Source organism: Lissotriton helveticus, chromosome 4_1 (assembly GCF_964261635.1).
Source record: "Lissotriton helveticus chromosome 4_1, aLisHel1.1, whole genome shotgun sequence".
Classification (NCBI taxonomy): Eukaryota; Metazoa; Chordata; class Amphibia; order Caudata; family Salamandridae; genus Lissotriton; species Lissotriton helveticus.
Window position 1 is genome coordinate 31,389,605 of NC_136063.1, and position 15,222 is coordinate 31,404,826.

General features: G+C 48.5%; 1 protein-coding gene across 1 annotated transcript in view; it reads left to right on the plus strand.

The window, feature by feature from the left end:
- Positions 1-15,222, plus strand: part of LOC144827831 (uromodulin-like) — a 242,742-nt gene that overhangs the window by 171,499 nt on the left and 56,021 nt on the right. The window contains exon 4 of the mRNA XM_078685997.1: positions 801-1,018. Coding sequence (XP_078542123.1) covers positions 801-1,018 — 218 coding nt within the window. The remainder of the gene's footprint in view (positions 1-800; positions 1,019-15,222) is intronic.

Sequence of the window (15,222 nt, forward strand, 5' to 3'; positions counted from 1 at the left end):
CATCAATGAGTACTCTCTGTACACCAACTGGCCAGGTAAGTATGCGAGAGAGCAATCCACGGGTAGAGGATTTATTCAAGTTGGTTACAAGATTGGTAATACAGCCCCACCAGGAGCAGCCAGCAAGGCGCTCAGCCCTTCTCCAGATGTATGACGTTACAACGCATACTTTTACCACGCATACCTTTACAACGCGGTTTTTACACCGCAAACCTTTACAACGCATAGCGCTTAGAGGTGCTGGATAGTGGTAAGTATAATCTTCTATTCCAACTCCAGTCCCCGTCGACACTAGGGAAGGTGTTGGATAGAAAATTAAACTTATTCCCTATCCTAGAGCGCCCCCCAGCGCAATGCGTTGTAATGGTTTGCGCTGTAATGCCTGCGTTGTAATGGTAGTGCGTGGTAAAAGTTTCGTTGTAAACGTTGTTTACCCCCTTCTCCAACTGCGGATTTCATACACCAACATCTTATGTTATATCATCTCTAAAGGGTTCCACATACACCAACATTCTATGTTACATCATCTCTAGAGGGTTCCACTGGTGGTGCAGTGGATGACATGACAAGCACAATAACCAAGACACTACATGCTAATGTCTGTGGACCAACCTTTCAAAGAAACCCTGAACCCACTCAAAATAGTCTGAAATATTCAAACAGAAAAAATGCATTTTGTGGTTATTTTGCTTGCATATCTGTTAAAAAACGTCATGTTTTGCAGAATTCCGCACTGCCAGAGTGGTAAATAAGCTGTCTGTGCATGTGATTATTTCTCAAGCAGTTGTGCTTCGTTGCAGGTCGCAGTGACATCATTCCCACTGTTCAATGTGAAGGTTCAGCAATGACATTGTCTCTCTACAAGTGCCTCCTGGAGAGGTTCGGGTACAGCATCACACAGATGCATTTTGCAGATTCGAACTGCATAGTCACAACTTCTCTGCAGCTGGTGGGAAATGAACATGTGGTCCAAGTTAATGCCATTCTACAAGCAGGATGGTGTGGAAATGTGCTGATGGTAAGAAAGGGTACACTGTGTGCATTTCAGGACTGTCAGCTACTAAAGGTGGTGGTTGTCGTATAAAATATGTACTTCAGGAGAAGGAAGTAAATGAGAAGGAATGCTAATTTAACTCATTGATGCTCACTGTGGGACTCAATACTTCATGGGGAATGAATCTTCAAGATGCTTGTATGTTTGTATATGTGTGTCTGTATGTATGTTTATGGTATTTTGATAATGTGAACATTGACATATGATTAGCTGGGGTAAGAGAGTCCCCAGAGAGAGACTTTATGAAGGACAAAGTCCAGATATCATCTTCAATTAGAAAACATGACTGCAGCAGATGCATGGCTGCTGCATGTGGGATCTAACAGCTGCTAGATACTCAGCAGATGCATGGCTGCTGCAGGTGAGATCTAACAGCTGCTAGACACTCAGCAGATGCATGGCTGCTGCAGGTGAGATTGAACAGCTTCTAGACACTCAGCAGATGCATGGCTGCTGCAGGTGGGATCTAATAGCTGCAAGATACTCAGCAGATGCATGGCTGCTGCATGTGGGATCTAATAGCTGCTAGATACTCAGCAGATGCATGGCTGCTGCAGGTGAGATCTAACAGCTGCTAGACACTCAGCAGATGCATGGCCGCTGCAGGTGAGATCTAACAGCTGCTAGACACTCAGCAGATGCATGGCTGCTGCAGGTGAGATCTAACTGCTGATAAACACTCAGCAAATGCATGGCTGCTGCAGGTGAGATCTAACAGCTGCTAGACACTCAGCAGATGCATGGCTGCTGCAGGTGAGATCTAACAGCTTCTAGACACTCAGCAGATGCATGGCTGCTGCAGGTGGGATCTAATAGCTGCTAGATACTCAGCAGATGCATGGCTGCTGCATGTGGGATCTAATAGCTGCTAGATACTCAGCAGATGCATGGCTGCTGCAGGTGAGATCTAACAGCTGCTAGACACTCAGCAGATGCATGGCTGCTGCTGGTGAGATCTAACTGCTGATAAACACTCAGCAAATGCATGGCTGCTGTAAGTGAGATCTAACTGCTGATAAACACTCAGCAGATGCATGGCTGCTGCAGGTGAGATCTAACTGCTGATAAACACTCAGCAGATGCATGGCTGTTGCAGGGGAGATCTAACTGCTGATAAACACTCAGCAGATGCATGGCTGCTGCATGTGAGATCTAATAGCTGGTAGGCACTCAGCAGATTCACAGCTGCTGCATGTGGGATATAACAGCTGCTAGACACTCAGCAGCATGGCTGCTGCATGTGAGATCAAAAAGCTGCTAGACACTCAGCAGATGCATTGCTGCTGCAAGTGGGATCTTACTGCTGCTAGATACTGAGCAGATGCATGGCTGCTGCATGTGGGATCTAATAGCTGCTAGATACTCAGCAGATGCATGGCTGCTGCAGGTGAGATCTAACAGCTGCTAGACACTCAGCAGATGCATGGCCGCTGCAGGTGAGATCTAACAGCTGCTAGACACTCAGCAGATGCATGGCTGCTGCAGGTGAGATCTAACTGCTGATAAACACTCAGCAAATGCATGGCTGCTGCAGGTGAGATCTAACAGCTGCTAGACACTCAGCAGATGCATGGCTGCTGCAGGTGAGATCTAACAGCTTCTAGACACTCAGCAGATGCATGGCTGCTGCAGGTGGGATCTAATAGCTGCTAGATACTCAGCAGATGCATGGCTGCTGCATGTGGGATCTAATAGCTGCTAGATACTCAGCAGATGCATGACTGCTGCAGGTGAGATCTAACAGCTGCTAGACACTCAGCAGATGCATGGCTGCTGCTGGTGAGATCTAACTGCTGATAAACACTCAGCAAATGCATGGCTGCTGTAAGTGAGATCTAACTGCTGATAAACACTCAGCAGATGCATGGCTGCTGCAGGTGAGATCTAACTGCTGATAAACACTCAGCAGATGCATGGCTGTTGCAGGGGAGATCTAACTGCTGATAAACACTCAGCAGATGCATGGCTGCTGCATGTGAGATCTAATAGCTGGTAGGCACTCAGCAGATTCACAGCTGCTGCATGTGGGATATAACAGCTGCTAGACACTCAGCAGCATGGCTGCTGCATGTGAGATCAAAAAGCTGCTAGACACTCAGCAGATGCATTGCTGCTGCAAGTGGGATCTTACTGCTGCTAGATACTGAGCAGATGCATGGCTGTTGCATGTGGGATCTAACAGATGCTAGACATTCAGCAGAAGTGCAGCTTCTGCATTTTGGATCAAATAGCTGATAGACCCTCAGCAGATGCATGGCTGCTGAATGTTAGATCTAAGAGCTGATAGACACTCGGCAGTCATGCAACTGCTGCATGTGGGATTAAATAGCTGCTAGACACTCAGCAGATGTATGGTTGATGCATGTGAGGTCTAACAGCTGCTAGACGCTAGACACTCAGCAGACATGCAGCAGAAGCATGTGGAATCACATAGCTGCCATGCCCTCAGCAGACATGCAGCTGCTGCATGTGGGATCATATAGCTGCTAGACACTAGGCAGACGTGCAACTGCTGCATGTGGGATCAAATAGCTGCTAGACACTCAACAGATGCATGGCTGCTGCATGTGAGATTAAACAGCTGCAATACACTCAGCAGATGCGCAGCTGCTGCATGTGGGATCTAACAGCTTCTAGACACTCAGCAGATGCATGGCTGCTGCAGGTGGGATCTAATAGCTGCAAGATACTCAGCAGATGCATGGCTGCTGCATGTGGGATCTAATAGCTGCTAGATACTCAGCAGATGCATGGCTGCTGCAGTTGAGATCTAACAGCTGCTAGACACTCAGCAGATGCATGGCCACTGCAGGTGAGATCTAACAGCTGCTAGACACTCAGCAGATGCATGGCTGCTGCAGGTGAGATCTAACTGCTGATAAACACTCAGCAAATGCATGGCTGCTGCAGGTGAGATCTAACAGCTGCTAGACACTCAGCAGATGCATGGCTGCTGCAGGTGAGATCTAACAGCTTCTAGACACTCAGCAGATGCATGGCTGCTGCAGGTGGGATCTAATAGCTGCTAGATACTCAGCAGATGCATGGCTGCTGCATGTGGGATCTAATAGCTGCTAGATACTCAGCAGATGCATGGCTGCTGCAGGTGAGATCTAACAGCTGCTAGACACTCAGCAGATGCATGGCTCCTGCAGGTGAGATCTAACTGCTGATAAACACTCAGCAAAAGCATGGCTGCTGTAAGTGAGATCTAACTGCTGATAAACACTCAGCAGATGCATGGCTGCTGCAGGTGAGATCTAACTGCTGATAAACACTCAGCAGATGCATGGCTGCTACAGGTGAGATCTAACTGCTGATAAACACTCAGCAGATGCATGGCTGCTGCATGTGAGATCTAATAGCTGGTAGGCACTCAGCAGATTCACAGCTGCTGCATGTGGGATCTAACAGCTGCTAGACACTCAGCAGCATGGCTGCTGCATGTGAGATCAAAAAGCTGCTAGACACTCAGCAGATGCATTGCTGCTGCAAGTGGGATCTTACTGCTGCTAGATACTGAGCAGATGCATGGCTGTTGCATGTGGGATCTAACAGATGCTAGACATTCAGCAGAAGTGCAGCTTCTGCATGTTGGATCAAATAGCTGATAGACCCTCAGCAGATGCATGGCTGCTGAATGTTAGATCTAAGAGCTGCTAGACACTCGGCAGACATGCAACTGCTGCATGTGGGATTAAATAGCTGCTAGACACTCAGCAGATGTATGGTTGATGCATGTGAGGTCTAACAGCTGCTAGACGCTAGACACTCAGCAGACATGCAGCAGAAGCATGTGGAATCACATAGCTGCCATGCCCTCAGCAGACATGCAGCTGCTGCATGTGGGATCATATAGCTGCTAGACACTAGGCAGACGTGCAACTGCTGCATGTGGGATCAAATAGCTGCTAGACACTCAACAGATGCATGGCTGCTGCATGTGAGATTAAACAGCTGCAAGACACTCAGCAGATGCGCAGCTGCTGCATGTGGGATCTAACAGCTTCTAGACACTCAGCAGATGCATGGCTGCTGCGTATGTGATCGAAAAGCTGCTAGACACTCAGCAGGTGTGCCGCTGCTGCATGTGGGATGTAACAGCTGCTAGACACTCAACAGATGCTTGGCTGCTGCATGTGATATCTAACAGCTGCTAGGCACTCAGCAGATGCATCGATGTTGCATGCGATATCGAACAGCTGCTAGGCACTCAGCAGATGTGCAGCTGCTGCATGTGGGATCTAACAGCTGCTAGACACTCAGCAGATGCATGGCTGCTGCATGTGAGATCTAATAGCTGCTAGACACTCAGCAGATGCATGGCTGCTACATGTGAGATCTAACAGCTGCTAGGCACTCAGCAGATGTGCAGCTGCTGCATGTGGGATCAAATAGCTGATAGACACTCAGCAGATGTGCAGCTGCTGCATGTGGGATCTAACAGCTGCTAGACACTCAGCAGTTGTGGTGGTACTGCATGTGGGCTCTAACAGCTACTAAACACTCAGCAGATGCACAGCTGCTGCATGCATGATCTAACAGCTTCTAGAAACTCAGCAGATGCATGGCTGCTGCATGTGGAATCTAACAGCTGCTACACACTCATCAGATGTGCTGCTGCTGCTGCATGTGAGATCAAATAGCTGCCTGACACTCAGCAAACTCACAGCTACTGCACGTGAGATCTAACAGCTGCTAGACATTCAGCAGACGTGCAGCTGCTGCATGTTAGCTATAACAGCTGCTAGGCACTCAGCAGATGCGCAGCTCCTGCATGTGGGATCAAATAGGTGCTAGGTACTCAGCAGGCTCACAACTACTACATGTGGGATCTAACAGCTGTTAGAATCTTAGCAGACTCACAGCTGCTGCATGTGGGATCAGATAGCTACTAGACACCCAGCAGATGCATGGCTGCTGCATGTGGGATCTAATAGCTGCTAGATACTCAGCAGATACATGGCTGCTGCAGGTGAGATCTAACAGCTGCTAGACACTCAGCAGATGCATGGCTGCTGCAGGTGAGATCTAACTGCTGATAAACACTCAGCAAAAGCATGGCTGCTGTAAGTGAGATCTAACTGCTGATAAACACTCAGCAGATGCATGGCTGCTGCAGGTGAGATCTAACTGCTGATAAACACTCAGCAGATGCATGGCTGCTGCAGGTGAGATCTAACTGCTGATAAACACTCAGCAGATGCATGGCTGCTGCATGTGAGATCTAATAGCTGGTAGGCACTCAGCAGATTCACAGCTGCTGCATGTGGGATCTAACAGCTGCTAGACACTCAGCAGCATGGCTGCTACATGTGAGATCAAAAAGCTGCTAGACACTCAGCAGATGCATTGCTGCTGCAAGTGGGATCTTACTGCTGCTAGATACTGAGCAGATGCATGGCTGTTGCATGTGGGATCTAACAGATGCTAGACATTCAGCAGAAGTGCAGCTTCTGCAAGTTGGATCAAATAGCTGATAGACCCTCAGCAGATGCATGGCTGCTGAATGTTAGATCTAAGAGCTGCTAGACACTCGGCAGACATGCAACTGCTGCATGTGGGATTAAATAGCTGCTAGACACTCAGCAGATGTATGGTTGATGCATGTGAGGTCTAACAGCTGCTAGACGGTAGACACTCAGGAGACATGCAGCAGAAGCATGTGGAATCACATAGCTGCCATGCCCTCAGCAGACATGCAGCTGCTGCATGTGGGATCATATAGCTGCTAGACACTAGGCAGACGTGCAACTGCTGCATGTGGGATCAAATAGCTGCTAGACACTCAACAGATGCATGGCTGCTGCATGTGAGATTAAACAGCTGCAAGACACTCAGCAGATGCGCAGCTGCTGCATGTGGGATCTAACAGCTTCTAGACACTCAGCAGATGCATGGCTGCTGCGTATGTGATCGAAAAGCTGCTAGACACTCAGCAGGTGTGCCGCTGCTGCATGTGGGATGTAACAGCTGCTAGACACTCAACAGATGCTTGGCTGCTGCATGTGATATCTAACAGCTGCTAGGCACTCAGCAGATGCATCGATGTTGCATGCGATATCGAACAGCTGCTAGGCACTCAGCAGATGTGCAGCTGCTGCATGTGGGATCTAACAGCTGCCAGACACTCAGGAGATGTGCAGCTGCTGCATGTGGGATCTAACAGCTGCTAGACACTCAGCAGATGCATGGCTGCTGCATGTGAGATCTAATAGCTGCTAGACACTCAGCAGATGCATGGCTGCTACATGTGAGATCTAACAGCTGCTAGGCACTCAGCAGATGTGCAGCTGCTGCATGTGGGATCAAATAGCTGATAGACACTCAGCAGATGTGCAGCTGCTGCATGTGGGATCTAACAGCTGCTAGACACTCAGCAGTCGTGGTGGTACTGCATGTGGGCTCTAACAGCTACTAAACACTCAGCAGATGCACAGCTGCTGCATGCATGATCTAACAGCTTCTAGAAACTCAGCAGATGCATGGCTGCTGCATGTGGAATCTAACAGCTGCTACACACTCATCAGATGTGCTGCTGCTGCTGCATGTGAGATCAAATAGCTGCCTGACACTCAGCAAACTCACAGCTACTGCACGTGAGATCTAACAGCTGCTAGACATTCAGCAGACGTGCAGCTGCTGCATGTTAGCTATAACAGCTGCTAGGCACTCAGCAGATGCGCAGCTCCTGCATGTGGGATCAAATAGGTGGTAGGTACTCAGCAGGCTCACAACTACTACATGTGGGATCTAACAGCTGTTAGAATCTTAGCAGACTCACAGCTGCTGCATGTGGGATCAGATAGCTACTAGACACCCAGCAGATGCATGGCTGCTGCACGCGGGACCTAACAGTTGCTAGATTGTACATCATTCAATGAGAAGAAAGTCTCTCCAGTTGTAGAACAAAGACCATTATATATGGTTAGTGTCATTAGGTGCAATCTAATCATTCAGTGCCTCAAAGTGGGCTATGTATGGTTTGGAGTATCCCCTCAGGTTGCACACAACATGTGTTCTCAAAGAGGTACAGTCGCTTCAGATACAAATGATACATTACCCAGCCAATACAAAAGTACTATTATAATTATAGCTATGAGTGAACCCAGACCATCGTAGAAGAAGCAGGTTGGTGTATGGTCTAACACGTTGAACAGTACGGGTGAAATCCTCTTAAGAGAGTCAAAATTACTTTTGGGAACCCCCTTCAATATGAGGGTAAAATGCATAATATGGGTTGCATTTTGATGAACTATATATATTGCCCGGAATAGGAAATGAGCATGTGTTATACCATCCACCTGGTCACGATTGGAATGTGCTCCCCCATCAGAGTTTTCTGGGTGTTGGGACTCTGGGAACAGTTTTGCCCACTAGATAAATCAGCTAGTATATTGCAGATGATGATGCTGTAAGAGAAGCCCGGCCACATGGTCAATCCCACCCTTTCCACATACAGCACAGGGAGAGATGGAGTATACCCCTGTGCCAATCCATAGCCTCCACTGATCAACCCTGCACATTAGCTCAGCTCTTATTTCCCATTTCCAATTTACTCACAGTAGGTGATAAATGAAAGGTTAATATGAAATAAAAAAAATACCATGCAGAACTGAACCTGGAAAATTGAGCCCACATAGGTTTTCCTCTTTCTGTGGGTATTAAGTTAGAAGAGCAAATCCCTTACTTTGGGTAACACTCTTTACGGTGGATACTCTTTCTAAGTGCAGTTCCTTCACCTTTAAATTATCTCCAAACACCAGACTGGATCAGGAAATCTTTTCAATGATGCTCCTGTGTTACACCAGATGATTCCATATGGCTTGTCGTTGACTGCATGCTTCACTGATGAGCTGCTTATAGGCACCAATGGGTCTGCTGATGTTACTTATCCTGCATGATTTAGAGTTTGGTGGATATGGTACTCCATCACAAATGCAATGGAGTGTCCACTTCAATTAAAGTTGGGCAGACCTTAAATATTCTGTTGACGGAGACCCCGTTGCCAAACTCAACAGAATATTTATTCGACTGCCTGACAGGAAAAAACATCAATGACCCCACACATGCACTTGAAAAACTTCTACTTATTTTGCTTCTTAAACACTAAATCCTGCATTGTGAGTTTGTTTTACAAAAACAAAAAATGCGAAAGCCTCTGGCTAGTCCGTGCAAACAACTACCAAAGGCAGCCAATCCACGCAGTGCATGACCTTCGCCCTGCACGGTAGTAGTTGGCCATAGGACCTTTCCTCTAGCCAGGGACTGTGCTAATCAATCCACCACATGCTGACACCTACAGTCCCCCGCAGGACACCAGTGCACAATGTATTTTTTGTATATTCTTTGCAGGTCTTCCATGGTAAGTAAGTAATCTTTATTCTACAGTTAATTAAAACTCACAGTTTAAAAGTATAAAAGGACTTTCAAGCTTAAAAAATACATGAGTCATCGTTGTCTCACTTTATGTGTTAATAAGTAAAGTTCATGTTTTCAGTTTAGTTTTCGAGGTTATTCTGTGTGCCAAAGTCCCAATGGGTTACTCTGTTAGATGCGCTAGATTTCTGGTAGTCTGTCTCTGCGATTTGCTGATGCTTTAGTCTTCCAGCCACTGTATCAAAGTATTTTGAGAGACGGCAGTTTAACTGGGTCTCCTGCGGAATAAAGCATAGTTTGAATGCCTGCCTGCAAGTCCTGATGCCCTTCTGGTTCCATTGGGCTCATAATAAAGCTCGCCTTTTGTCCGTTAAGCCTGGGCAAATACAAATTATATGTAATAGGTCCTCGGGTCTTGTTCTACAGAGACGACAGGTTTGCTCTTCTTGTCTCCTTTTCCAAGGTGCCAGGTGAGGGAGAATTGGTATGATACCAAACCGCAGCCTTAAAAAAAATTATTTTATCTTCTGTTTAATTCCCCTTTTCAAGTAAGCTTGTGGCTTAAGTGCTTTGTAGTCATTCAACACTGTCCAGCCGTGTGCCCTCCTTGCCAGAGTTTCCTTGTCTTCTGTTAAGGATATCATTTTCGCTACTTTGGTTAAGACCTTTTTGAAGCTCTTATGATCTACTGGTGATTCCCAAAGATCAGTCAGTTCAAGCTTCTCTAGTCATTCCAACAGGTACTCTCTGGCTGATGATTGCTCTCAGTGTAACAGCTCGATCCAAAGGTGGGCATTTAGAGTTCCTTGCTCTGCGTCTCGAACCTTGTGCCAACATTTTATGTAGATGCCCCTTCTTTCCACTGTCTGCTTCTGGAGGCCAAATTCGAGGCTTATTTGCGCAGGTGACACATAGTTGGGTAGCTGGAAAATTGCTCTATATGTTCTGCTAATCACTTTATCTAGAATCAACGAGTCTTTTCCGTGTATTGGTTCGCTCCCATATGTCAACATGGGCTGCAATCGTGCTCTGAACATTCTGCGGAGCATTCGGAGGGTGTTGAAGCAGGACGCGGAGACGGCGTTGACTTGCCTGGTCATGGAGAGGGTGGAGTCGAGGATGACCCCCAGGTTGCGTGCGTGGTCTGTGGGTTCCGGGGCTGTGCCTAGCGATGTGAGCCACCATGAGAATTACCTTTGAAGGTCTTTGGTTTTGTGGCGTGCTTAGTCCCAAAGGCATTTGTGTACTCCTCCCATGCTTTTTTTTTTTTTTTTTTTTTTTAAAACCTTTATTTGTAGTAGTGGCATACAACTCAGAGGCATGGAGAACAAAGCATCAATAAAACATTACAATACTGTTCATGGTACACACACTGGATAGGGATCATCTTTACAAGGGCTGGTACAATGCACGTATTACATATAGTGTCCTGGAATAAGAAACAGAGCCTTCTGAAGCTCACCCCCACCCCCGATCAGGGGCGTAGGTTGCGGAGACTTAGACCCAATCTGTCATACACAGGCAGCTCAGCAGGTCAGGCAGGAAACACCACTAGTCACGCCACCCCTCCGTTCGTCGTGGGATCTAACAGACAGCTATCCACATCCCCCCGTACAATATCGTGTCGCATGTGCAGCAAGCGAGCGCAGCTCTGTCAAGTGCTCTGATGGTAGTCCACGGGAGGGTAATCAGAATAAGGCGCTACCCAGTGCAGGGCGCAACGCACCTCAGCACAAAGGCCAACTGTAAAGACTGGCGGCCGTAGGGACCAGCACGTTGGATCGCTCCCAGAGGTCCATTACATCCAAGGATTATGAAAGTGGAAAGCAACCAGTCGTGTAACCCAGGTCAAGTGTATCATACTCACTACGGGCTGCCTAGCGTCACCTCATCAGTAGCCGTTCCACCTCTCCCCTATCAGGACGGGACGGGCCCTCCCCATCGTGTGATCTATAGTGTGGTGGGTGTGGTGTGAGGAATTCATGCACGCTCATGGGTCCGGTATCGACTCGTCATCACCAGAGGATTCGCCGTGAGTCGCCTGAGACAGCCAGTACACCTGCAGGGGGGACCAAAAATCGCTGGGTTTACAACGGGCCGGCATTAGCTCTGCATAAACGCCATGCTGATCCTGGCAGTACTTGAGATCGTCCAGCCATTCCTTAAATTTTGGCGCCCTCCCCCTCCCCCATCTGCAAGCAATTTTTCTCTTCGCGAGTAGCAACGCAATATCAACATACCGACGGTCAGACTTGGGAACATTCCTGGTGTAACCCAGCAGCATCACCACTGGGTCCATGGGAAGAGGGCCAGCTATCATAACTTGGAGCGCAGCGTGAACCTGCTCCCAGTATGCCTGAATCGCTCCGCACTCCCAGGCCAAGTGGAGGAAATCCGCGCCCTCCGCACGGCATCTCGCACATCTATCATCCTCCGAAAGGTGAAAACGCAGCTTACGCACAGGAGTGTAGTAATATCTTTGTACGAATTTATAGTGAATAATTTTTAGTCTACAGCTGGAGGAAATTTTGGCCGTGACTGAGCAGCAATATTTCCATTGTTCATCGGTAAGTGCAGCCGGAAGATCAGAGTCCCAGGCAGTTCGCGCTTTGGCCAAGACAGGGGGACGCTGCTCACGAATGGCAGCATACAATTTTGATACCAAATGTCTGCCGTCTGACACCAGCAAAATGTGCATAGGCAGAACCGTGCTCGGCTCTTCCGGGAAACTGGGGAGTATATCCCTCATGCCCTGTCGCAGCCGTAAATAATAGAACACCTCCATTGGCGTCGGTGGGGCGGTCTGGAAGATCTGCTCCTTGGTGCGGAATCGTCCATCCTGAAACAGATCGCCCCAGGTGTGAAGGTGTACTCGGGTACACATGGATCGGAATCCACATTCCGTCAGTAGCGATAGTTTCGGGTGGTATGCAAGGGGCATTGCCGGTGAGTAAAGCATTGAAGCCCCTAGCAGTTTCGTCACTCTGTGCCACGAGTCTATGGTGCAGGTGACAGTGGTAGCCGGCGTCTCAACATCTCCCACTAGCCCCATCAGCATGCCCTTGAGTGGCAATGGGTGAACGATCCAATCCTCAGCAGCAACCTGGGGCAGAAAGGGAGCAGGGTTAACCCAATGGTAAGCATGCTGAGCTTGAGCACTGAGGTAGTACACCTCAAGGTCGGGAACGTCAAAACCTCCTCTGTCATAAGGCTGTGTGAGGAGATTCCAGCTAAGGCGCGGCTGCTTGCCTCCCCAGAACAAGCGTAGCAATTCAGTGCGAAGTCTTTTAAAAAAATAGGCCCCCGGGTAGTAAGGTACATTCTTGAATAGATATAAGAACCGTGGGAGAATAACCATTTTTATCAGGGAGGCTCTGCCTGCCATCGACAGCGGCAGGGCCATCCAGCGAGTCACATTGTCAGTCAATTGTGAAATGGCTACCCCATAGTTCAGCCGGATCGTGTCTTCCCTGCTGAGCGACACCTCGATTCCCAAGTATTTTAAGTCAGAGTCGCACCACTCCAAGGGGTACTCCAGCGCAAAGCGGGTCACTGATGCCGTGAGGGGAAAGAATTGTGACTTGTTCCAATTGATGTGCACTCCAGAAATGCCGCCAAATAAAACAAATTCCCTCAGCAGTGGATTGAGGTTGTCCTGCGGGTGCCGCACATATAAAGTGACGTCATCCGCGTAGAGGGATATGCCTATCTGCCTTTGGTTGCAATTAAAGGCGCTGGCCTTATGTAGTTGTCGGATCCTGCAGGCCAGCGGTTCGATTGACAGGGCGAAGAGCAGGGGCGACAGGGGGCATCCCTGCCTAGTTCCCCTCGTAATTGGCATCTGTGCCGACAATACACCGTTAACGATGACCCTGGCGACTGGGGAAGTGTACAGTAGTGTAACCCAGGCGATGAATATACGGGGGAACCCCATTCTGCCCAATATGGCCAGAAGATATCCCCATTCCACCGAGTCAAACGCCTTGGTGGCGTCTAAAAATACAGCAGCGACCGGAAGCTCAGGTGATATGGTGGGTATGAGGGAGAATAATGTGCGGAGGTTATGGGATGTAGCTCTCCCCGGGATGAATCCAGATTGATCTGGCAGGACCAGGGTACTCATAAGGAGGGATAACCTAGTCGCAAGTACTTTCGCTAAAATCTTCGCATCACAGTTCAGTAATGACAGGGGCCTATATGCATCGGTGTCCACTGGGTTTTTCCCTGGTTTCAGTAGCGACGTGATCGCCACCTCCCTCATAGAGCCTGGCAATATTCCCTCCTCTAGCGACTCCTCAAATACCTCCTTCAGTACCGGTGCCATGATGTCGATATAACATTTATAAAACTCGGCCGGAAGGCCGTCAAGCCCTGCAGCTTTGCCATTACTGAGCGACATGATTGCGTCCCGGATTTCGTCCAGCTCGAAGGGGCATCCCAAAAATGCCCTATCGCTATCACTTAGCCAACAGAGTGCTATATCGTCTAGGAAATTGCCAAGCTCCATCTCACCTGACTGTTGTGTGGAGTACAAGCGTTGGTAATGCTGCAGGAAGGTGTTTTGTATCCCTTTAGTATCTCGGTAGGTCCTGCCCTCTCCATCAGAGATCTCCAAGATATGCGTGGCGAACCGTTGATGCCTCGTAAGCGCTGCCAAAACTTTTCCCGGCCTATCTCCCTCGCAATACCGTCTGGCAGTCCAATATTTGCCTCGAAATTTCGCTTCTCTGGCCGCTTCCTCTTCATAGGCTGACAGTTTGGTCCTAAAAGCCCTCTCTAGGTCAGGGCAGGGATTCCTGACCATCTCCGCCTCTAGCGATTTGAGTTCCGCTTCAAGAGCAGTCAATGTACGTACGATTGCTCGCAGCACTCCACAGCTCTTGGAAATTGTGACACCCCTCACGGTAACCTTAAAGGCCTCCCATATCGTTTCGACCTTGGCAACAGATCCCTTGTTCCTAGGGAAGAAGGCTTCAATTTCCTCGCCTAGTTCCTGCTTGAAGACAGGATCAAGCAGGGCCGAAGGGAAAAGTCTCCACGGGGGGCGTACTCTTGCATAGCCAGGCATCTCTATAACCGTCATTACAGGGCAATGGTCCGAGTATGTACGAGGCAGATGTTTTACCTGGACGATTCCCCCAGCTAGGCCCCGAGAGACGAAACAGTAGTCGATTCTTGCCCATGAGCGTGCGTATGTGGTAAAGTGGGTTCCTTCCCTAGTTCCCGGGTGTAAGTGTCTCCAGCTATCCAGTAATCCCGCCTCTGTAAGTATACCCTGCAGCGCATCCCTAGCTTTCGTGTTATATTGTCCGCTACCGTCCGATCTGTCCATCCCCGGATGCAATGAGAGGTTAAAGTCACCTCCCCAGACAATGTGTGTAGCTTCGACCTCAAGCACATGACCCCATAACGTCAAGAAAAAGCCCGGTGTGTCAACATTTGGTGCATAACAGTTTACAAACACTATTACATCAGTACCCAGCCGCCCCCACAAAATCACATATCTCCCCTCCCTGTCTGCACTAACCCCCATCTTCTGAAACATCAATCGTTTATTCACCAGAATGGCCACCCCCCTGGAATAGGTGGAATAGGAAGAAAATTCTCTCACATTCGCCCATCTACTTGCGAGCCTGGGAACACAGCGTGGACTCAGGTGGGTTTCCTGGAGCATCACTATCTGCACCTTGTTCCTATCCAGATATGCTATAACATTCCTACATTTTCGGGGGTTATTAAGACCTCGGACATTCCAGGACAATATGGACACAGTGGATAAGGCGTAATCA